General features: G+C 37.2%; 3 protein-coding genes across 7 annotated transcripts; 2 read left to right on the plus strand and 1 right to left on the minus strand.

Annotated features, from left to right (window-relative positions):
* Window positions 1,641–11,812, plus strand: LOC18778260 (mediator of RNA polymerase II transcription subunit 16). Of its 5 annotated transcripts, none has more exons than XM_020561727.1 (18): window positions 1,641–2,296; window positions 3,417–3,485; window positions 3,850–3,938; window positions 4,566–4,678; window positions 4,847–4,948; window positions 5,161–5,251; window positions 5,380–5,976; window positions 6,475–7,093; window positions 7,243–7,322; window positions 7,417–7,499; window positions 7,735–7,971; window positions 8,330–8,501; window positions 8,824–9,344; window positions 9,561–9,737; window positions 9,971–10,348; window positions 10,439–10,601; window positions 10,715–10,766; window positions 11,264–11,812. In XM_020561727.1, the coding sequence occupies exons 1-16, from the start codon at window positions 2,040–2,042 to the stop codon at window positions 10,583–10,585; spliced, it is 3,732 nt and encodes a 1,243-aa protein (XP_020417316.1). In that variant the 5' UTR covers window positions 1,641–2,039; the 3' UTR covers window positions 10,586–10,601; window positions 10,715–10,766; window positions 11,264–11,812. The 5 variants fall into 5 exon arrangements, with proteins under 5 accessions (XP_020417316.1, XP_020417318.1, XP_020417315.1 ...); XM_020561729.1 differs by having other exon boundaries at window positions 11,279–11,812; XM_020561726.1 differs by having other exon boundaries at window positions 10,439–10,766.
* Window positions 18,133–22,337, plus strand: LOC18781280 (trafficking protein particle complex subunit 13). Its single transcript, XM_020561788.1, has 12 exons — window positions 18,133–18,577; window positions 18,653–18,737; window positions 18,847–18,977; window positions 19,061–19,163; window positions 19,275–19,289; window positions 19,576–19,721; window positions 19,817–20,006; window positions 20,446–20,520; window positions 20,730–20,846; window positions 21,096–21,140; window positions 21,625–21,723; window positions 21,912–22,337. Exons 1-12 carry the CDS (start codon window positions 18,180–18,182, stop codon window positions 21,930–21,932), a joined length of 1,425 nt encoding a protein of 474 aa, XP_020417377.1. The 5' UTR covers window positions 18,133–18,179; the 3' UTR covers window positions 21,933–22,337.
* Window positions 22,786–24,277, minus strand: LOC18778639 (stem-specific protein TSJT1). Its single transcript, XM_007211830.2, has 4 exons — window positions 23,953–24,277; window positions 23,585–23,825; window positions 23,341–23,461; window positions 22,786–23,231 (listed from the first exon to the last, which is right to left on the minus strand). The coding sequence occupies exons 1-4, from the start codon at window positions 24,156–24,158 to the stop codon at window positions 23,032–23,034; spliced, it is 768 nt and encodes a 255-aa protein (XP_007211892.1). The 5' UTR covers window positions 24,159–24,277; the 3' UTR covers window positions 22,786–23,031.

Genomic DNA, 24,956 nt, shown 5'->3' on the forward strand with positions numbered 1-24,956 from the left:
CGTGTAGGACAAGTTTGTAAAAATAAGGGGAACAATTTTAGTAATCTTAAACAAGCTGGATTGGGCGGTGGCTGTTTCATCAGCAATTGTCAACAAATGCCTACGCTATGATTTGTCAGCAGCGACTCCATTTTTTCAACAGTCAGCTTGGAATATAATTGAAGATACATTTGGCCATTTTTCTACCACAAAAACTTGTAATGTAATTTGTCATACAATTTAACATGTTTTGTTGCGTAATGACCATTTTCATTTAAACGTATAATCTTAGTTATTGAATTACAACATAACATATTCATCTAAATAATACTATTTGTCCTAACATGTCTTCAATACAAGAATGCTAGTATATTTGTTTTCTCCTTATAATGGGTTATTTTATTTAAAATTTGGGCTTTTTTTTTGGTCGGGAATTCATATGTGAAGTTTTTTCAGTTTAGGATTTTATGGTTTTAATTTTTTTGTTATAAGGTAGGCCGAAGCCCCAAAAAAGAAACCTAACAAGGCACAACCCAACTATGGGCTCTTCCTAGATCATCATCCAGCAACAAGCTTGAGAGAGAGACAGGAGCAGACTTCCCGTTCGGTTCACGGAACGAATTTGAGGGGAAATTATTTCCCATACCATTCTCCAAGTGATGGGAAATGGAAGATTCTTTTATCACGTTTGGTAATGTTAGGAAAATAATCCGGAGATATAACTTTATTTCCTTTCCCATGTTTGTTTTGAGTAAGAATGGAAAACAAAATTGGTATAAATTTTCAATTATACACATTGTGTGCGTAAGTTTAATATGATATCGCCCATTTCAATAGGAAATGTCCTTAAAAAAAAAGCATTTAATGATATATTGTAATTCTAAATTGTTAATGGGAACAAAATGGTCATGAAAAATGTTTATTTAATAGTGGCCAATTTTCTCAAAATTTCCATGAGGAGGGAAAACAAAACCCAAGTTGGGAGGATGACTTCACTTTTTCCCCCTACTTTCCTATGGCCAGACAACGATTTTCCATACCTAGACTTACCAAACATGAGAAAGCAATTTATTTTCTATCACCAAGTCTTTTTTTCCATGAATCAAACAGGGCTATAGTGATGAAGCTCCAAGAGTAATTCATACCCCAAATTAGCAAGGTGGTTAACCGCTCTATTTTGCTCCCTGTAGATATGAGAGACGTTGCATCTCCAATCACGGATTTTATGGTTTTCAAAGCTGAGAATATCATGCTTCCCATTACCTGTGTCTGCATTGTTTTCAAAAGTTGCTTTTGATTTGATAAAGTCCATCGTCTTATAATTGGCCAACACATGCTAAAAGTCTTAATGGTTTCAATTCTGGCCAATGATTTGCACCATTTAAATAAAACCAATTTGTTCATGTCACCATGTCTGCATTAAAAGTATAGCTTCCTAAATCACAAGAAGGGAGCTTATTTATTAAAAGTAACCCTTTTTACTTACTCTCTAATCACTATTACTTAGGTGTGTCTGAAGTCAAATTATATATATTATATTCAAAGGCAAGGGAAAAGAAAAGTAAACCATTCGCTTTTATACATTTTTCTGGCATTCAATTTCTTACAAATTTGCCAATAGATTTGGTTTGGCCAATCACCAAAAACCCAGTGCGAAAAGAATTCCAGACCTCTAGGCCAAATTCCAACCTTGCTGGGGCCCAGCCAACACAAAAACACCAGAAATCCAAACCCAACAGCAACACCTGCAAATTGGGTTTTGGAATCACATGTCTTGTCTACCACTCAAAACCCTAAAATTGAGCTCAAACTGCCTTTCAAAAGCCGAAAAGGGCAAAAAAAAGGGAAACAAAAGCCAAACCCAAATCCAGTCACTCTCTCACTCAACATATTCAAACATATACACACACTAACCCCACTACCCTCTCTCTCTCTCTCTCTCTCTCTCTTCACACAGTGATATCTGTCGCCTTCAATCGCGACTTTCCACCACTCACATTCTTCTCTCTCTCTGTCTGCTTTGTGATTTGTATATATAATTTTTTTAGGGTTTTGGGCTAATGAGTCTTAAGGAATCTGACGACGAGCCTGTGGCTCTGTCTCTTGAAAGCGATAAGCCCGAAATTGGGAGTATTGAGAGTATTGAAGAAGACGAAGAAGAAGAAGAAGAAGAAGAAGAGGAGCCTGTGGACAAGTCCGGCGATCCCATGGAGGAAGACTCCGTCAGTCCCGCCGCCGTCTTCTGTATTCGGCTCAAGCAACCCAGGTCCAATTTGCAGCACAAGATGAGCGTCCCCGAGCTTTGTCGCAATTTTAGGTAATGTTGAACGGAATTCGAGCTCCAATCTGTTGAATTTTGAGTTTTCTTCGTTGAATTGTGTTCTTCTCTTTTGGGGCATTTGATTGAATTGTACTTGATATTGGTTTTCAAGCGTTATTATGACGATTCATGAATGAAATGAAAAGACTTGTATTGGTTTGAGCTCGCTAGTTGTTTATTCATGGAGAAAAATTCTAAATTTACTGAAATGAAACAATTTTTTTGGTTATACAGTGTATAGTAAGGTGGGAAGTTCACTTGTATCGGTTTGAGCTCGCTAGTTGTTTGTTCATGGTGAAAAATTCTAAATTTACTGAAAAATTCAAACTTTCATATTCCCCCTTTATTCACATTTAGAAAATACATCTTGAGCTTTTCAGTTAATAAGGAAGGCAATAACTGGTTTTCAACATCATGGAAAGTAATTAATGGGCGAAGGTTCATATGGCAATACCTATAACTAGATTAATAAAAACCCAAAATCTCTCACAACATTTCAAGTTTAACCCTTTATCTTTGCTTCCCACCTTACCAGACACTATCACAACAAATTTTGTTTGATTCAGTAAATTTAGCAAGGATAATGGCCACTTCGACAACAATGGATCAAAATTCCCTTCTTTTTTTTCTTTTTTTTTTTCATCTCTTCATTCCGTTTTTGGTTTTAGTAATAATAACTTGCCTTAGTATCAGAGACGTTACAGGTTATCATCTGCCTTTTGGTAAAGATAACCAGAAATCTTGGAAATAAGAAGCATAAGTGCAAAGCTAACTTGAATTTATTGACTTCCTGAATCCCAAACATCATGATACGGCAAATAGCCCTGTTCATCTTACGTACATAGATATTCGTGGAGATTTTCTCGTTATAATGGTCATATTAGTATCTGTGCTCAATATGGATTTGATGAAAAAATTACATATAAACAATTGTATAACAACACTAGATTTTCTGGGTGCAGATTTTAAGAATTCTTAACCATCTGATATGCTTCTCTTGAGGTGAATGATATTTGGGGGTTGTATAATAAATATACATATTTTTGTTTAAATTATATGTTTTCAGTTGCATACACAGGATTTGGCATAATGGGTACTCTTTTTATTTGTTTTGCAGTGCTGTTGCTTGGTGTGGGAAGCTGAATGCTATAGCTTGTGCATCAGAAACATGTGCTAGAATTCCAAGGTTATCATTGTTTGTTTATTGGCTCAATTTCTTAGACCATGAGCGATTGTCTCATGAAATGTGGGATTTATTTAGTTGGATTCAGAAAGCACTATGAAAAGTTAAGAATGGTTCTCTCTAGAATGTTTAAGAATTGGAGCTACTTTTAAGAATACCAGAGCATCTTACTTTCCTTCCTCTGAGATCCAAATGGAGCATTAAGGAATCACTAGAGTGCAAAATCTAGCCAGCCTGGTTGATGGGCATTAAAGCTTGGTTAAGTTTTGGCCTAAGTTTAAAAATAAAAATAAAAATTCTTTCCTAGTATTTAGATTGTATTCATGTATGGTTATGACTTTTCTTCTTTTTATTGGTTTTGCTGTAGTTCTAATGCAAATCCACCTTTTTGGATTCCCATACATATTGTGATCCCAGAGCGACCAACTGAGTGTGCAGTGTTCAATGTCAATGCAGGTATTTTACTGATTTACTCTGCTTTATAAGAGGCTTTAGTTTCTTTGCCTAACTTTGCTTAACTTTGCTGCACAGCAACTCTTTCACAGAATTGCTTGATAACTATGGAGGTTTAATAATCCTCTTTTAAGTACTTTGGGAGGCAAAGCCATATGATTTTATAGATATATGTTTTTGAAGCTAGAGTGAAGTTGCATGGTTGAACATGATTGAGTGTCAATAGTCATTATACGGTTTCCGTAATGCAGAGATAGCTATGCAAGAAAAATGATTTGATGCTTTTAGGGTCATTAATAACTGTTTTTTTGAGCATCCCATAGTTCACCAGCAATCTTCTAGTTCTTTAAGTGTCCAACCCTTTCCCATTTCCTATGGCTATTCTGTAAAGGAATTAAAGCTAGGGCCATGCGCTAATTTGGAAGGGTTTAGGGTAATTTGGAATGATTAGCATGTGTTTTTTATTCAATAGGTTAGTTCAAGAAGTTAGATATATATATATATATATATATATATATATAGTTAGAGTAATTCACTAGTTTTTGGTGATGCCATTTTTTTCTTTCCCCCAAAAAAAACATTGGTTCTAACTTCATGAATTGTTATTGTTACATTGAATATATTTTGCAGATTCTCCTCGTGATTCTGTTCAGTTTATTGAGTGGTCGCCTACTTCTTGCCCTCGTGCCTTACTAATTGCTAATTTCCACGGGAGAATAACAATCTGGACTCAGCCTTCTCAAGTAAGCTAGACTTGCCGCACTGATTTCTCCAAAATCTTGGATACATGAATTTTTCCCCTTACAACTTTTTGATGTGGCTTTTGCCTTTTCCCTCAACATTGCCTTTTCCCTCAACATTTCTTTTTGATTAGCTATTATTGAAATGTTTATTTTGATCTGTCTGTATAGGGGCCAGCTAATCTAGTACGTGATGCTAGCCGGTGGCAACGAGAGCATGAATGGCAACAGGATATTGCAGTTGTCACAAAGTGGCTGTCAGGGGTGTCTCCAGTAAGCAATTTTGTTGGCTTCTACTCATCTGGATTTAAATGCATCTCATTATGTTTATCTGAGTGTATTTTGGCCACTCATATGGATTTAAATGCAATATTTTGGTGTTCTTAATGATTATATCAACTTCCCATTTCATGTCTACTGGTGTCATCCTCTCAGATGATGTCGATGTTCTAATGTTGTTTTTCCCCCTGATCCTGATGAACCAGTATAGGTGGCTTTCCTCAAAATCAAGTGCTGCCTCAAATGCAAAGTCAACTTTTGAAGAAAAATTTCTTTCACAGCAGTCTCAAAATTCAGGTTTTTTTTCTTCCTTCCATTGCAACCTCTCTTAATTCCATTTTTGTTAAAAATACGAAAATTAAAATTTTCATTGTACTGTGTAAGTTTGGGTGTTTCTGATGCAATATTTTGTTTTTTTGTTTCAGCTAGGTGGCCCAATTTTCTTTGCGTTTGTTCTGTTTTCTCTTCAGGCTCTGTTCAGCTTCACTGGTCCCAGTGGCCTCCTAATCAGAATAGTGCTGCACCAAAGTGGTTTCAAACGAGCAAGGGACTCTTGGGTGCTGGGCCTAGTGGGATCATGGCTGCTGATGCTATCATAACAGACAGCGGTGCCATGCATGTGGCAGGTGTTCCAATTGTAAACCCATCTACTGTTGTTGTTTGGGAGGTCACTCCTGGACTTGGAAATGGATTTCAGATAACTCCGAAGATTAGCACAAGCAATGGGGTCCCACCTTCACTAAATCCACCCAATTGGGCAGGTTTTTCCCCTTTGGCTGCATATTTGTTTAGCTGGCAAGATTATTTAATATCAGAAGCAAAACAAGGGCGAAAGCAGACAGATCCAGATTTCAGTGATACTGTACCACTTCATTGCTCTCCAGTTTCAAATTTTTCAGCATATGTGAGTCCTGAGGCTGCAGCTCAATCTGCAACGACCACTACGTGGGGATCTGGAGTTACTGCTGTTGCCTTTGATCCAACTTGTGGTGGTTCTGTCATAGCTGTTGTCATTGTTGAGGGTAATAATTTTGTTTTTTCTGGAAAACCTTTTAACTAAATTCAATTGCAAGCTGTCAGTTGCATTTGTTTGTTCACCTTTTCTTAGTTTTTCCTAATCCAGAGGTACATTCTTCCCAAACTTTTTGTCCTTAAGTTTTTTGTTAGACATCTTTGCAGCCTTATGTTTATTATTTCTTTCCTTATTCTTTACCTTACCTTTGATTCTTATGTGAGATTTTAAATTTTATTCAATGTGACACCTCAGGTAACCCAACACTAGTTTTCTTGGTCTTTTATCTTCGTTTAGTGTTATTTGTCTATCATTTAACTTGAAAATGACCTTTTCTGATCTACAGATAATGGGGTTTAGGAAATTAAGTGATGATGATCTATAATGTTTGTTTGTTAGTTATTTTTATTTTATTTTATTTTTTTGCATAAGGAATAATATTTTCTTATAGATACACGGGAACTATATTAGAAGCATAAAATTCATCATATGATTTTCACCTTTGCAGGACAATACATGTCTCCTTATGATCCAGATGAGGGTCCTTCAATTACAGGATGGAGAGTGCAACGATGGAAATCATCCCTTCAGCCTGTTGTTCTTCATCAAATATTTGGAAACCCTACTTCCAGTTTTGGTGGGCAGGCACCCATGCAAACAGTTTGGATGTCCAAAGTGGACACAAGCATACAACCAACTAATGATTTTAAAAGTCACCAAGCAGCTGCATCAGGAGCAACCTCTGATGCAAGGAAGTCAACTGATTCTAGCCTTGAGAAGTCAAAACGAGTTAGTTTTGATCCTTTTGACCTGCCAAGTGATGTTAGAACACTTGCTCGAATAGTCTATTCTGCTCATGGTGGTGAGATTGCTGTTGCTTTTCTCCGGGGTGGGGTTCACATCTTTTCTGGTCCAAACTTTGCGCCTGTTGATAACTACCAGATTAATGTTGGATCTGCAATAGCTACTCCTGCCTTCTCATCAACAAGCTGCTGCTCAGCTTCTGTTTGGCATGATAGTGGTAAGGACCGTACCGTTTTGAAAATAATACGTGTCCTTCCTCCTGTTGTTTCTAGCAGTCAAGTGAAGGCAAACTCATCAACCTGGGAACGTGCAATTGCGGAAAGGTACTTAAAAGCGGTTAACGTTTGTATATTCCACCCAGACGAACCTTGAGTCCCCAAAATTAGATCTTAATGGATGTTTAAGTTACATCAGATAGAGGGATCAATTTTTTTTCTCTTTCCTTCAATAAGACTGATGATTTTCGTTGCAGGTTTTGGTGGAGTCTTTTGGTTGGGGTTGATTGGTGGGATGCTGTTGGATGTACACAGAGTGCTGCCGAGGATGGCATTGGTAATGGTGGCATGTAATACATGAAATTTAGGAAGAAAAATAAATGACTCCTTTGTATATGCTTTTCTGACCTTGGTATTTGTTTCTGTTGCAGTTTATCTGAATAGTGTCATTGCAGTACTTGATGCAGATTTTCATTCTCTTCCTTCTACTCAGCACAGGCAACAGTATGGTCCTGTAAGTTTTTCTGGCCGTAACATGGGTTATTCAAAATTCTTATGGATTTTACTTTTTCACATGCTTATCTGCTCATGACAATAAGTGACTGTGTGTAATCCTTTTTTATCCACTTTTTTGGGTTCGGGACGGGGATTGGTATGTCATGCACCATTACCATGCCAGTTTCAGTTTCATATCTTTGTTCATTTCTTTTGTTGTTTTGACTAACAAAATTCTCTCCATAATGATGCAGAGCCTAGACAGGATAAAATGCAGGCTACTGGAAGGTACAAATGCACAAGAAGTTAGGGCAATGGTTCTAGACATGCAAGCCAGGCTGTTGCTTGACATGCTGGGGAAAGGAATAGAGTCGGCATTGATTAATCCATCTGCTTTGGTAGCAGAGCCGTGGCAGGCATCTGGTGAAACATTATCGGGCATAGATCCTGAAGCAATGGCTGTTGAACCAGCACTAGTTCCAAATATTCAGGTTTGCTGTTGATTGTTGAACTTTTTAATTTTGTACTTTCATTTTCTCCTGTTAAAGGTTATACACTGAATACATGCAACACTGTCTAAATTTTGATAACTAATCGGTGGTTGTGTTGCATGATATTTTTCTTTCATTCTTTTTTTTAATTGCTAAATGTGACATAGTATAGTGTGGAATCCAGTCATATAGATGCATAGTTGTGAATTAATTTTTGGCCCTCATTTCCATGAAATGAATAGTAGAACTGCTCAAGCTGAGCTTGTTGGGCGTGTAAAGCCCCAGTACTGATATGGAGAGGCGGGTTTTCTTCAAATTTGCACCTTTGTTATTTCCTAATTTTTCCACTGTAATACAGGCTTACGTTGATGCAGTTCTTGATTTAGCTTCTCATTTCATTACTCGCTTGCGGCGCTATGCAAGCTTTTGTCGCACATTGGCGAACCATGCTGGTTCTGCAGGAACTGGCAGCAATCGCAATATGGTGGCTAGTCCTACCCAAAGTTCTGCTTCTCCAGCCACAAGTCAGGGTCAGTATCTCTTAGTCTTCTCATTATGAAAAAATGTAATTGATTATTTCTATTGTTGGGTTCACATGCAAAAAGGTTAAAAAGAATAAAAATCAAGTTATTATGCCCTACATCAGGATTGACCAGATGGGGTTGGTCCTAAATCCCAAACCATTTAGATGTTAGAATATCTTATGATGCATCTAAGGGTTTGTGTGGCATGATTTTTCGTACTCATGTCATGAGACGGTTGCTGATTGTTTTCTTCTCTTATTTTGTCTCCGTATATCACATTGCTTGCAGTCCAGCATTTCTTTGATAATGTAATGCTATATTTTTGCAGGAGGGCAAACTGGAACTACAACTTCCACAGGAAACACCCAGATGCAAGCTTGGGTGCAAGGTGCTATTGCAAAGATTAGTAGTACCTCTGATGGAGTGCCCAATTCAACTCCAAACCCCATCAGCGGACCATCTTCCTTCATGCCAATAAGTATCAACACAGGAACATTTCCTGGAACACCTGCTGTTAGGCTCATTGGGGATTGCCACTTTCTTCATAGGTTATGCCAGCTTTTGCTTTTCTGTTTTTTCTTTCGGCGAACCCAGCTACCTCGTTTTGTTGGGGGTGCACAGAGAAATACTGATGCAAATATGCAAAAGCCACAGCCTGCTGCTCCTGGGAAGGTGGAGGAGGTCAGCTCTGTTACTGTAAAGTCATCGTCAACCATGGTTAGACAGGATGAGGGTCAGGTAGCTCGGGCTGGTCAGATCATACCTGGAGCAAAAGGAGCTGAAGAAGGACCTGCTGGAAGGTCGAGATTGGGTGCTGGAAATGCTGGTCAGGGATACACTTTTGAGGAGGTAGAAACTGATCTCTGCCCTAAACATGACATGTGGCTTCAATTGTTTATATCTGGCTTATATCTATTATTTGATTTGTGAACTGCGAATGGGGTTTCCAACCTTCGTGTCTCATATTCTGAAATTTAAGTGTAACGGCATTTTCAATTGATTGGATAATTCCGTCCATAAAAGAAATCCTAGAATGACATAATGCACCCTGTTGCTGTCCCGTAGGTTAAAGTCCTTTTCCTCATCCTTATGGATCTTTGCCGGCGAACAGCAACCCTGGCACATCCATTGCCAGTTTCTCAGGTGGGAAGCAGTAACATTCAGGTGCGGCTGCATTACATTGATGGCAATTATACTGTACTTCCAGAGGTTGTCGAAGCATCACTTGGCCCTCATATGCAGGTATGGTTTCCTAAAACACCACTGACTATGGTGGAGTTGCATGGGTTCTGCTTTCACTTGTCATCGATAATGTAGGCCTGTGATATTACAATGACCTGGGAGTAAAATAAATGAGGATCAACTTTCTTGCTAACTGGTTGCTTAAAATTCCCTGACGTTCATACAGTAATGTATAGTTTTTATTTTTTGTAAGTGTCAATCACAATCTTTTTCTCTTTCTGATGGTAAAACAGAATATGCCCCGGCCTAGAGGTGCAGATGCTGCTGGTCTGTTACTCAGAGAGTTAGAACTTCACCCTCCAGCTGAAGAGTGGCACAGGCGGAATATGTATGGTGGGCCTTGGTCAGATCCAGATGATATGGGTCCTCAAGATGATACTCCCAAGCTATGTAATTCTGCTGACCCACTTGGTTCCAACTCATTGGAAAGTTGTGAGGTTTATTATGGAGCCCATGGTCTGTGGCCTAGGAAGCGCAGGATGTCTGAAAGAGATGCAGCCTTTGGCTTGAACACTTCTGTGGGTCTGGGGGCATATCTTGGTATAATGGGATCACGGAGAGATGTTGTCACTGCCGTATGGAAGACTGGTCTTGAAGGGGTTTGGTACAAGGTTTGATATCAAAAGTCCATGTATTTTTGTCTCTCCATCTTTTAGTTTTTGGTCCTTTGGATCTTATTTTCTACTTTTATTTGCATGCAGTGCATAAGATGTTTGCGGCAGACTTCAGCCTTTGCTTCTCCTGGTGCTACTAGTCGACCTAATCAAACTGGGCGGGAGACTTGGTGGATCAGCCGTTGGGCTTACTGCTGTCCTATGTGTGGTGGAACATGGGTTCGAGTTGAATAGATGACTAAACTTATAGGTGTGTTCCTTTTCTATTTTTACATGGAACGAGCTCCAAGGTGGACAGACCGTTGCTGATCATTGACAACTGAATGATGCGCCACTTGTTGATAACTGAGTCATATGATGCAGATTGGACATACAGAAGCATTCGTGAAGGTGATCATTTTAGAAGATGATCCTGGTCAGTAATCAAACTCATCATGATCTGATAACACCAGCTATGTTTTTAGTCTTGCTTATTTACAAGTATGGTATAGAACTCTCCGTATCTGCATCTCCTTAGGGTTTATTTTTTTCCTTTTTCTTTTGGGGATGGGGGGAGGATTTAAAGGCGGACCGATTAGGTTACTTTCAGTATAGAATAAGACTATTTTGTTGAGAATTCATGTTGGCTTGAGCAGTTGACCCAGGGTATAGGGTATTCTGTGGCTCCACATCAAACTTGTTACCCATAACAAGCTAGCCTTTTGACATGGACACATTTATAACATTATGATGACTAGAAAGTTCAATGAGTTATGTTGCGCAATTGTTTTTCTTCTGGTTAATGATCATGATTTCACCTTCCCCATTCTGTTAACAAATTAGGAACATTGTAATACCAATCAATAGGTGACCATTAAATAAAACTCAACTATTTTGTGACGCATTAGATTGATTTTTCTTTATTCTTTTCAGGTTTTCGTGTTGCAGGTTGTAAATCCTCTAGCCCCGACCTTGATTTATCCATTTCACTTGTAGTGAGAACATCACATTTGATTTATTAGTACACACGCATGTAAAGCGTAATAGCTGCAGCGGGGAACACAGTTGAGATCATCGTAGCCTCGGGAAACATTTCTCTCATGAGTTTGGTTCTTGATGGACTTGCCCTCTTGATTCATTAGGCTGGCCAGTTTTGTAGTCTAGCGGGCTTTAACATTATTTGGGATAAGGTTGTGATTGTGAGGAAGGCAGGAGGGTGCTTGGTAGGTAGGTTCCTGTTAATTATAATGTAAGCAGCATTCTTGAAGCAAATCAATATATTATATTATAGCCCTTTGGACATATGGGGAAACTCAAGGGGTTCCAGATGAGAGGAGGCCATCTGATTCTGATAGATGATGGGATTATGGTGGTTTTTTGGTTTTGTTTTGGATTCTGCTTGTTTCGTGAATGACTATACGTCTGATGTTTACATGCCATATAAATTTTCTTCCCCATTTGTGACTTCGTGTTAATTTCTTATTTTTCTATTTTTCTGGTCGATTTTCTTTTTCATTGTGTATAAATATGATGTCAAATGTTACATGCTACCAAGATTAACTGTCTAACAACGCAAGACATTTTGATTGGTAAACATCATATTTTGAGCATTCCATCATAATGCAGGACCTGGTTTTTGGTTGAAAATAAAGGAAAAGCATGTTTTGTTTTGGGTTAGAAAAAAATATTGATCTCACCCGCAAAGAATTTCCACAATTACAGATGTCAATGAAGGAAAATGCGGTTTGTAGCACTGTAATCGAGTGCTGAAGTTAATGATCTCCTCCTTAAATAGGGTTACTTTCCAAATTTTCTTAAAAAGAAGGATCCTAAAAGGATTAGGGGTGACCGAGGGGTTTACCTCAGTGTTGAGGTCCCTCCCCCTCCTCCCCTTGGTCACCACTTCGAATCCCAGGAAAAGTATCCCACCTCCCAAATTGCTGCATTTCATAAAATGAAAAAAGAGAGAAGGATTTGGGGTCAATTCCAAAAAAGAAAGTTATGGTTTATATTTTAGGGCAAATCTTCCCTTTTCTATGTGTACGATTTTATTTGACTTGTCTAATACAATTATTAATATCTTTGAATGTATGTTATTTTAATTCCTTATACTTCATATGATATGGGTAGCCCAGCCTCTTCGACATTTAACTCATTCTCATTATTAAAAAACTTTCCTTAAACTTTTGCATTTTACATTCGTTATTTAAATTCAAACCATATGATGGTGCACATACCAATATTGGTCAATCATGCCTAGTTGTTGCAAGTTTTCCAAATAAAATACAGTATACTAACCGCATAAGAGGAACAAGTTGAGATAAAAACCACCTTTTACTTGAGACATTTTCTAAATAGATGGATTCTCACATCTTCAAGCAAACGAATATAATAGACCATGATTGTAAATCATTTGCGATAAAAACAATACACCATGTTGAGATCTATATGATAGGAAGCAATGCATGGCTAAACAAAACCATGACATTTATGGCAAACGACATAAAAGAGCACTACTTTCTCTTTTTCTTTTATTGTATATATGCAGTCTCATCTCCAACCATAGAGATACAGGGCCACATGTAGGAGTTGAATTAGACATGTCAAGACATTTTACTCTGATTTCTACGAAGACTACAAGTCTACAATTATTTAAAAACATTTAAAATAAAAATAAAAATTTCTCATTTAAATTGTCATTAACATTTAATCTTCATCAACCTTTTCCTTTAACTCTGGAGTACCATTAACTCTCCATTCTCTATTATTTCAAAGCACGAGTGTTAAAAGTAAAATAACCATTATAATCGTTGCAAGTAAAAGCAGAAGGAATATATTTTCCCTCGCGTTTCGGGCACGTAGATAGCCAATGGTCACCTCGCTTCCCACATATTAAACAATGCTTGAGATGGCGCATCCTTCACTTAGGCCACAATCAGCACAACATGAGCCTATAAAGCGGCATCCGCAAATCTTACAAATTAGCTCACAACCCTCGCCAAGAGTTGTGTTTTTTGGGACATGATGTTGGTATAGTTGCGTAATGTGCTCATCCACCTTTAAACAATACATACATTCACCTGTGTGCAATTTGTTGATCTATTGTTAAATACAACAAAAGTAATAAAAATAATAATTTATTATTACTAGTTTTAAAAAGACAATGAATGACACAAGATGATAAAACTCAGAAATAAGTATTGTTAGCACATTACATAGAATAACGACAAATACATAGATATTATGTCAATGAATATATGTAAATAGATTAGTTGCAGGCGCTTTTTTTTTTTTTTTTGGTCCCTAAAATCAAAAGCTTACCAATAAGATTAGGAGGGAGGAGGCTATCTAATCTTTTTTTTTTCCTTTGTTTTGTCTCTAAGATTAATATGTCAAAGAGGTCTAGCCTAATGTAAAAGGACTTTGACAAGCAAACCTATGGTCTTAGATTCAAACTCACATGACACCTTGGTAGTGCTGTGTGTGAGAAACCTAACTCTATTTGTAGTTTGGACTATCGCTTGTATTTAAAAAAGAATTCAAAAGCATACCAATTTCTTCAGGTGTTAGTTCTTCACCCTCTAATTCTTCACCCTCAAATTCTTCAGCCTTTGATTCTTCAGCTTTTCTCTCTGTTTCCATGCAATTACATTGTTAAATACAAAAAGAAAAAAAGAAAAAAAAGGGTGATGTCAAAGAACTTAGAAGAAATAACATCTATGAACCCATCAACAAATAACAATATTATTAAACAGTGGTTATACATCATGCAAACACGAAAACAACTTGGGTGGAGAAATCATCTTTTTAACATATATACAAGATATTATGTCATAAAATAGAGAAGCTGCATGCATTTTTTTCCTTTCTTGTCTCTAAAATCAAGAGCATACCAATAGGATTAGGAAAGAGGAGGCTATCTATTTTTCTTATTCTATCTTGTAGTTTAGACTATTGCTTATATTCACACACAAAAAATATCGAAAGATACCAGTAGGACTAGGAAGGCCCCGGTGTAGAATAAGGAAAGTCTTAATTTCAGTTATTTGTTCTTCATCCATTAGTTCTTCATCTTCATCTTCATCTTCATCTTCATCCATTAGTTCTTCATCTTCATCAATTAGTTCTGTCATCTTTGGTTCTTTAACCTTGATACCGTTTGCATGCAATTACATTATTAATACCAAAAAAAAAAAAAAAAAAGGAAATGTGGTGATGATGTCAAAGAAGTTAGAAGGAATGATCAGCAAATAACTATATTATTATATATCGTCTATCCATCATGCGCACACCAAAATAACTTAACTGGAGAAATCATTTTCAAAAACTGATTCAAAATTTTGACATAATATACATTCTCGAATTTCACCAACAAAAATAAAATAAAAACAACAGTCCAACAACTTCAATTAGCTCCCATAAAATAAAAGAGAAACGCCCAATACAAAAATATTTATTTATTTATTTTTTGGGGAGAAATACACTCAATTAACCAAATGGAGCAATGAACTCAAATAATTTTACCCTAAAAGTATTTCCAAATCAAATAGAACAATATGACTGACTGGAGGCAAGGGCCTTATTAAAAAGAAGAAGAAAAGAATGGGTGATGATGTCAAAGAAGTTAGAAGGAATGACATCTATGATTTCAATAACAAATAACTATATTATTACATATCAGATATCCATCAGGCACACACCAAAATAACTTGGATGGAAAAATCATCTTTGAAAACTGATTCAAAATGTTGGCATAATATATATACTCTAATTACAGCAAAAAAAAAAAGAAAATAAAAACAACACTTTTTTCTTTCTTTCCAAACAATCAAATTTCATATAGTCCTCCTCACAAACCCTGAAAACAATAATCAATAGCATACAGGAGCACTAGGACATAAGGGAGGATATAATAGCAATATTACGTAGTGGAGGCAAGGAAAAAGCATATGTACATACTGATTATTGGTGTATCGCAATTGAGGGAATCATCATTGGCGAGAAAAGGTCCTTTCTGCCGCCGTCCTTATCAAGCACCTCCGACTGGGAATCTAATTTCAAGCAGTCCAAAGATGAGACGTTGTCCATGGCTGTGTTGTGTAGAGCTCGGTGCTTGGGTTTGAGGTTGTGAGAGAGAAAAAACGAGTTTGGGTTTAGGGTGAATTGTGAGAGAAAAAACGACGGGCGGTCTGGGTTTAGGGTGAATTGTGAGAGAAAGAAAGAAGGGTGAACTGTGAGAGAAAGAAAGAAGGTTTGGCTTGATTGAATAACCGACCATATTAATCAGTATTATTTTTTTCCATTTCAGTATCATTAAAAACTAATAGACCCCGCATCTTTATTATTATTATTTTCCTTTCTTTGTCAAGCACGCATGTTTAATAAGCAGGGCATTAATTTCTAGTTTTGATTTTCCCATTTGGTTTGAGATTTTTGTTTTCTCAATTAGAGCAGGAATATTCTTTGGTGATTTTTGTTTTTCAGTTTTCATGTAAGAATACGTTCAGGGATATTTCCTTATAGCAAGTCACATGCATTCAAAAGTCAATAATATGTTACCATGAAGGTGGCCAGGTCTTGAGATACGTCGAATAAGAACGTACCACCTTCAACTCCCAAGTCGCTTTCGAGATCTAGTTGTTTCTCTGCATGTACAAGTAAAGGCCTTTTGTATTTTGCCAGTACAGACAATCCCTCCTAAGGAACAGATAATTGAAAACAATATACAGATGTTTGAAAAGACATCAGAGTTATGCAAACAACATTGTATCTCAGGAAGCCAAATGATCATGCAAGTCTTCAGCCATCACGAATGGATAATTGATTATGCTGATTAAATTAGTACAGATAGAGTTGGATAAGCAGCAATACAATTAAGTCATTGATTCCATTCTTAATTTATTTTGCAAGCTAAATCAGATATTTCTATGACAGTCTGAATCTCATGAAACAAACCTTAATATGACTGGAATTTGTCATAGGAAAGTCATTGATCCCTGATGGACACATTAAAGACTACGAAAACAGACAAGGAAAAATTTGTCAGATGAGGATTATATAATGTCCTATTCATCCTGCAAAATTTCTAAACAGAAATTCATCTTCATGGCATTTGTACTATTCTATTAAAACGTGTGCCACTTTCACTTCTTGAATAGTTTACCTTCAAACCAAGAACACCGGCCTTTAACAGATCCTCAGGAGCAGACGCGTTGAACACGTTTTCAGGAACAAGACCTCCCCAGAAACCTGCCAACAGTTCGTATGTACAAACCAGTAGTTCTCAAAAGTTTTAGTATAATGGCATCCCCAAACATACATACATATATATATATAGAGAGAGAGAGAGAGAGAGAGAGAGAGTTAAAAGGAATAATCAATAAATAACTATATTATTATATATTGGTTATCCATCATGCACACACCAAAATAACTTGACTGGAGAAATCATTTTCAAAAGCTGATTCAAAAATTTGACACAAGTCTAAAAGGCCAAGTCTTCCCTTTTCTATTTGACTTGTCTAATACATTTATTAATATCTTTGAATGTATGTTATTTTAACTCCTTATTCTTCATATGATCTTCTTCGACATTTAACTCATTCTCATTATTAAAACTTTTCTTAAACTTTTGCATTTTACCTTCGTTATTTAAATTCAAGCCATATGATAGTGCACATACCAATGATCATTCATGCCTAGCCTAGTTGTTTAACAAGTCCTTCAATTAAAATACAGTACACTAACCCCATAAGAGAAGAACAACCTTTTACTTGAGACATTTTCTAAATAGATGGATTCTCACACCTTCAAGCATATGAATATATAATAGACCATGTACTGCAAATTGCAATTCATTTGAGATAAAAATAATACACCATGTGGATATCAATATGATATAAGATGCAATATGCATGTCTAAACAAAAGCATTTAAGCATGACATGTATGGCAAATGACATAAAAGCGCTCTCATATTGTATGCAGTCTCATCTCTCCAACCATACAGATACAGGGCCACATGTAAAAGGAGTTCAATTAGACACGTCAGGACATTTTCTTTCCTGAAATGAGTTACTCTAATGTCTATAAAGACTACAAGTCTATAATTATTTAAAAACATTTAAAATAAAAATAAAAATTTCTCATTATTTGTTAAATTGTCATTAACATGTAATCTTCATCAACCTTTTGCTTTACCTCTACAGTACCATTAACTCTCCATTCTCTATTATTTCAAAGGACAAATGTTGAAAGTAAAACAACAAGTATAATTGTTGCAAGTAAAAGCAGAAGGAATATGTTTCCACTTGCGTTTTGGGCACGTAAAAGGCTAGTGTTCACTTTGCTTCCCACAGATTGAACAATCCTTAAGAATGGCACATCCTTTACTTAAGCCACAATCAGCACAACATGAGCCTATAAAGCGACATCCACAAATCTTACAAATTACCTCACATCTCTAGCCAAGAGTTGCTTTCTTTGGGACATGATACTTGTTGCGTAATGTGCTTATCCATCTTTAAACAATATTTACATTCACTTGTGTGCAATTTATTAATCCATTATTAAAGATATCAAAAGTAATAAAAATAATCATTTATTATTATTATTTTATTTTATTTTTAATAAAAAAACTTTCCATTGGTTAAGAGTTTTGGGACTAAATTGAAATTAAGCTTGAAATAATATATATACTTGGTATTTTAAAAAGAATTATACTATCACAAAGGATCTCGATAAGAAAGTTTTTAAGTTGAAGTCATAGCCTACGTATAGTGTGTGTGAGAGTATTCTCTCATTTTTTGTTTTACAAAAAAGATTCATACTATCTCTATTTATTTATGTGAATGATATTACAGTGTTCGCCGGCACTGTCAAATACGTGCTCTGAAAAGAAGTTGGGTCTGAAAATTTGGCAAAACCCGATCCGATTCGAAGAGGAGAAGGAAGCGATGAGCAGCGGTCAAGGTGGACCCCACTCGCTGGCGTTCAGGGTGATGAGGCTGTGCAAGCCCTCATTCCAGGTTGACCCCATTCCCCTTCTCCTCGACCCGTCCGATCTCGTCGTCGGCGAGGACATCTTCGACGACCCAATTGCCTCCGCCCAACTTCCTCGCCTCCTCCACCACTCCCAAGTGTCCTCCTCCGACTCCTCCGATCTCAGCTACCGCTCCAGATTCCTCCTTCACCACCCCTCCGACTCTATCGGCCTCTCTGGCCTCCTCGTCCTCCCTCAAGCCTTCGGGTCTCTCTCTCTCTCTCACACACATATTTACTCTTCTTCATCTGTTAATAAAGTTTTGATTTTTAACTTTGGCAGAGCAATTTATCTAGGGGAGACATTTTGTAGCTACATTAGTATCAATAACAGCTCCAATTTCGAAGTCAGGGACATTATAATCAAGGTAAGGTTTTAATCTCAAACTCTTGGAGACTGAATTATCCATAATTATTTGGTCTATTTTAATTTAGTTCCATTTTTTAAAAATCTTTTATTAATTTTGTAAATTGCAGGCAGAAATGCAAACAGAAAGGCAGAGGCTTTTGCTGTTGGACACGTCGAAATCGCCGGTTGAATCCATACGCGCAGGTGGCCGTTATGACTTCATTGTTGAACATGATGTCAAGGAACTCGGAGCTCACACGTAACTCTCCTCCTCTGTTCTCACAATTCATGTTTTACACTTTTTTTTTTGTGTTTACATGTTCGGGCTTTACAATTTCTTAGGTTGGTCTGCACTGCATTGTACTATGACGGCGATGGTGAGCGTAAATATCTACCACAGTTCTTCAAATTCATCGTCGCCAATCCGCTCTCAGTCAGGACTAAGGTATTGTCCATGCACGCTCCTGGAAAATTGCATGTGCAATTCGAATCACGTTTGTGAAATAACCATTTCATTAATACTAGTGAACTTAAAATCTTGATTTTGATTTTGCAGGTCCGTGTTGTTAAGGTACGTTGAAGTTCACTTAATCTGTTGTTTGTAAGTTTGTAAACTTTGCCACTGAATCCAAGCTTACACATTGTGTTGTGTGTGAGTTATGTGGATGTCAAAACAGGTGTTTCACGGAACAGCATTCCTCATCTATTACTTAGTTTTGTTTGTATAGAAATTCTGCTTTTTTCGCAGCCTAAGTAACAACTCTGATTTTGTTGATAACCGTTTGAATGCCTCTCATTTGTGTAAAATATATGAACTTTGATATAAGCATTTACCTGTTTCAACTTATCCTCCCTAGGAAATCACATTCTTAGAAGCTTGCATTGAAAATCATACAAAGTCAAATCTTTTTATGGACCAAGTTGAGTTTGAGCCCGCTCAGCATTGGAGTGCAAAAATTCTAAAAGCTGACGAACACCATTCCGACAAGAATTCTCAAACACGGTTATGATACTAGTTATTTTGGAATTTGGTTCTTTCTTTTCGATTTTTGAAAATCTAAAACTGATGTTTTCACTCCTTTGAACTTTTGATGGCAGAGAGACATTTAAGCCACCAATTCTCATCAAATCTGGTGGAGGAATTCATAACTATCTTTATCAGTTAAAATCACATGGTTCTGCCCAAACGAAAGTTGAGGGAAGCAATATACTTGGTAAACTTCAGATAACATGGCGCACTAATCTGGGTGAACCTGGTCGCCTACAAACACAGCAAATTATGGGCACTGTGAGTGTTCAATTTTTAACATTGATCCACTACATTTTATTTGATTTTAGATCTGCGTGGAGTTTTATTTTCTTCTGCTATTTCTTTTGAATATTGTCTATTCACAAGTTCATGTTGTAGTCTAACATATATATAAAAATTATATATGTAAGTGTTTGGCTCCTTGTCTGTAGCAATGGCTACTAATGGAATGGGCATATGATTTCCGAATTTTCTTTTGTATTCACTGGAACTGTCATTGGCCATGCTTGCACTTGTTGCATGCCCAAATTGTGTGCCCAATTTTAGTTTATGTGATTATCAGTACGTATATGTTAACTTCCACAGAACGAAGTTAATTTTTATGTTCAAACTCATATGACAAATTCTACAGAAAGAAGTTTACATATGTTTTGAGCTTCAAGTGGATTACTTATCTTCTTGGCATACTCTTTTGCAGCCCATAATACGGAAGGATATTGAGTTGCATGTTGTGGAGGTACCATCTGCCATCAAGTTGGAAAGACCCTTTTCGGTAATTTGGTTCTTCGGAATGTTTTATATGTCTCTTATTACTACATCTTGATTGTCTATATTTTAAATTTACCCGTAGAGGTTTAGTGGCTACTGGACTTTATACTTTGCTCTTTATCTCCTTTGCTTGTCAGTCTTCAGTTCATAGAATTAGTCACAGACTAATTTAATATAATGATTTGGAACTGATGAAGTAAAAACTTCATGCAGCTACACTTGAAGTTAGCAAATGAGACAGATAAGGAACTCGGCCCCTTCGAAGTGTGGTTATCTCAAGACGATTCACGTGAGGAGAAGAAGGTTGTGATTAATGGTCTTCAAACAGTGGTAATGCTTAAGTTATTCAAATTGCCGAATATGCCATAATTGATAACATTTTATGTTGTGTCACGGTCTGCTTCAATATACTATTTGCATCTTAGATAGCATCATTAGTCATAGATGCTCCTAATGTAAAAGTCTAATCTCAAGTCAAGTAAAGCATTTCTTATTGGGCTTATTTGGGTGATTTTCTTTCATTTCTCTATTGCTCAATTGCTTATCTAATTGATTTGTTAATTTAAAATCCATGCACAGGTTTTGCCGAGGGTTGAGGCGTTTGATTCCACAGATTTCCATCTGGTACGGAGAATAATTACACCAGCACATTATGGATTCAGTTTAAATATTGTTGTTGAAGTGATCATCACCATGGAGATGATGATTGATAATGATAATTTCAATATAGAGATGTCAGTACATGTATTGTTGTACTGAGATTAGTTTTCTAAGCTCAGCAACCTAAACTGGTCATCCCCATTCTCAGCATGAATTTTGACCTTTTGCCTAAAGTCACACTTTATTTCTATATTTTCTATCTGCAGTTTTTGAAAACTGATATTCCAGAGAGAAGAAAGAGAAAATAATAAGATGTAATACACATTAAATTTTCCCTAACCACTAGTTGTAAGATTATTTGCTCATCTACCACCTGATTAGATGTTCCATCACATAAGATTTAACCTTTCATCTTTCAATAATATAACATTGAGATTATTAATTTAAAAGAATTTGCCTCTGGTATTTCCATTTTTGTGAGTAATTCCTTGGCTCTTTGCTAATGCAGAACCTTATTGCTACTCAACTTGGAGTTCAGAGGATCACAGGAATTACCATTTTCAACACAAGAGAGAAACAAACATACGAACCCTTGCCAGATTTGGAGGTTAGGTTCTTTTTTTATCTAAGAAAAAAGTTGTTAGATATCTATCTGCTGGTACATTTTTTGTCACTGTTTCATCCAGACACGTAGCGCTGCCTGATTTTTGATGTACTGCATTTGGCATCTAAACTATAACACCAAATGCTTTTGGTTATTGTTCTGTTCTGACCAGCCTTCTGGACTTGGTGCAGATTTTCGTGGATCTGGACTAATCATTTGCTAGTTTTGACCGGTTTTGCTTCCCCTCGTTCATGGGCGATATCAATACAGTGCGCAGAGGCCATGGCCTGCCTCATCAATGGGTTTCAATCGTGTCAAGCAGATCCGAAAGGCAAGCCGCTGATTCAAGTTCGATGATTGGTGATGTTTACCCTCTTTTGGCTTCTGATGGCTAAGCTTCAGTGATGTTATCCAAGTATTTGACGGTTTGATTGCATTGAGGAGCAATTGTAAAGTTGTAAGATTAGAATGACCATAAACGTGCTTTCAAATTTGGTTGTGATTTGTAAGGAATGAAAGTAGTCTATAAAAGAATTCTCTTATGCAATTACATATTTCTGATACAATTGTTTGGAAACTAGTGTTGCATCCCATGAACTTCGCCCCCTTTTTAAGAAGACGTGTTTTTTTTCTCTTTTTTTTCAACTTTTTTTTGTTTGGGTCGGCACACTTGTTGCGCTATGAACCACGCTTTGCTATTTCCCATGTCTTATTACCTATTTCTTATTTTGTATTTGCAAATGAGTACAAGAAGAAATGATTTATGACTTCATGTTTAATAACACATTAAGAATCAAAACATATGTGAATCTATCTTAAAATCCGTAATTTAATACTCTCAAAAGTTCAAAACTATGAATTGGATCAACTGGAAGAATAGAATAGTTGATTCGATTCCAATTCATTACTTCTCAAACTTGTACGTCTACCGATTTCTTACTTCCTCTTTCCAAGTAAAGAAATATGCTATAATCATGTTCTTCTGGACTCAATTGGGCTGCATTATCTAAACTGTTACATTGGATTAGACCGTATTAATTAAGTGGGCTGGTGCTAACACATGGATAACACAAATAGTATTTTGCCTTTTCTTTAAAGTAATACTCCTGGTAAAATAAAAGATAACACGAAGCAAATTTGGAGAGACACTCCTAGAGACCTTCATTCATGTAACAGATTGAGGTCGTTGCACAAGAAGAACGAAATAAAGAAAGAAAGAAAAACAGGGGAATATGTACGTGAATTTCAAATTAAACCAAATCAACACAAGTTCCAACTGATTTTGGGGACGAGTTTTCTGGGTCTTGATTTTTAGGCTGGTGAGCTTGGACCCCATGTTGCCCAGTTGGCTTCACTGCCGACACGTGGCATGTTGGGGACCCTTGATTGGACATCAACCTTGAAATTGGCCCCACACATGACCCCCTCACTGTCAATCCTAGGCATTGCCTTCATCTTCCTGGTTGGATGCTCAAAGCTCATCAACCCTTGCTCACTGTGGAACATGCATCCTACAACCAAAACAATAAAAATTGATTGATCTGCTTCCTCTAAAAGACTAAAATAACCCACCCTCCACAGGAAGAAAAAAAAAAACCAACATTTCAGTGTTAGACATACCAGCTGGAAATGGAGCAAAGGATTTAGCACAGCTTCCTTTTATGACCCCCAAGTTGTCAGAAACTACAACAGAGCCATCTGCTGCAATGCCCCAAAATAGGCTAACCTCTTCATTGGCACCCTGCACAAACAAACCCCACAATCACATCCACTATCCGCACCCACCACACCCCCACCCAGAAAAAAATGATGAATTGATAAAGACACCCTCTACTCTATTTTCCACATTCAAAAGCCTACTTACCAATGCAGCAAATACGGTTCCAGCCGTGCTATCGTAGATGACAAATCCAAAGCTTCCATCAAGATCCTTGAGCACCTGATCCGCCGGGTATGGGCCCCGGTCACGGAGGGTCCGATAGGCCTGCATCACAAACATGGCCTCATTGGTGCATTTGGATAGCCCGTACTGCTTGTTCAGGCTGCAAAGATTGTTCAGGCTCCCCAAGAAAATGCAGTATATATTATCCAAAGAACAAAACAGCCTGCAAGTAATTAATTAGGTTAGGCCAGTTGGCAATGGCAATTGCACACGGTTCGATCCCCTCACCGTACATCAGACTAGTTTCCCATTAGTAAAAAATATTTGAGATGGCCAAATGATATATATACCTCTGTTGAATCGGGTAGGGGTTGTTTGGAGGAACATAGGCGAGCATTGCTGTGTTTCCGAAGCAGACAGAGAAAGCATTGTTGGGATCATGGCAAGACATGAAATCTTTGACAATCTCTTGAGGCCTCTTGGCAGAATTGGATGGGGCAGGGCTGTTGAGCTCCTGTGGTGGCTGCACCACTTCCTTGTTGAATATTGCAAGCATCTTGAAAATTTCACAAACACAAAACAAACTTGAAATGCAAGAGAAACTGCAAAGAGATATACGCAGACGGAGAGAGAGAGAGAGAGAGAGAGAGAGAGAGAGAGAAAGATGTAGTGATGGAGAAGAATGCGTCCTGCTTGAGCTATATATACAAATATTCTAAATATTTTGAGGGAGAGAGAAAGTAGGAAGGTGTGCGTGGCAATATTATCCAAAACTCTCTCTCTCTCTCTCTCTCTCTCTCTCGGGATGAAATAAAAAAAGGATTTTGGTAAAAAAAGAGACACGAAATTGTAGTTGGCAGATTTTATCCGTAGTCCATTAAAATAGGGATCTTTTGCCTTTGCCAAACCCAAACCCAAAAGAAAGGCGTAATTTTTGGGTATAAATATTGTTATGGATAGAATTTAGTAAATTTTTGGATAATAAATCAACAACTAAAACAAAATTAAAAACAACATCCGTTGGAAAAACGGTGGCAAGATGACTGATGGTGTTTACGTCGTTTGGTCATTTGGATAAATATGAAAATTTAGTTGATTTAGGGGGGTATTTGGAAACAGTCAAAATCGTGTTAACCCCTTCCTTATCCACAACAACCAGTCAGTCAGTCTACTCTGTCCGGTGTATCAGCAGCTGCCAGCCAGCAGACAAGCAGGAGGATAATAAGGTGAGAGACAGAGAGGGGCCGACTGTGATCTGAGTCATCCAATCAGTTTTGTCGGTCGCTTTATTTGATTGATTCTTACTATTTTGACTGTTCCTCACGCTACTCACACATCCACGTGGACTGACGGC

This window comes from Prunus persica, chromosome G4, assembly GCF_000346465.2.
Source record: "Prunus persica cultivar Lovell chromosome G4, Prunus_persica_NCBIv2, whole genome shotgun sequence".
Taxonomy (NCBI): domain Eukaryota; kingdom Viridiplantae; phylum Streptophyta; class Magnoliopsida; order Rosales; family Rosaceae; genus Prunus; species Prunus persica.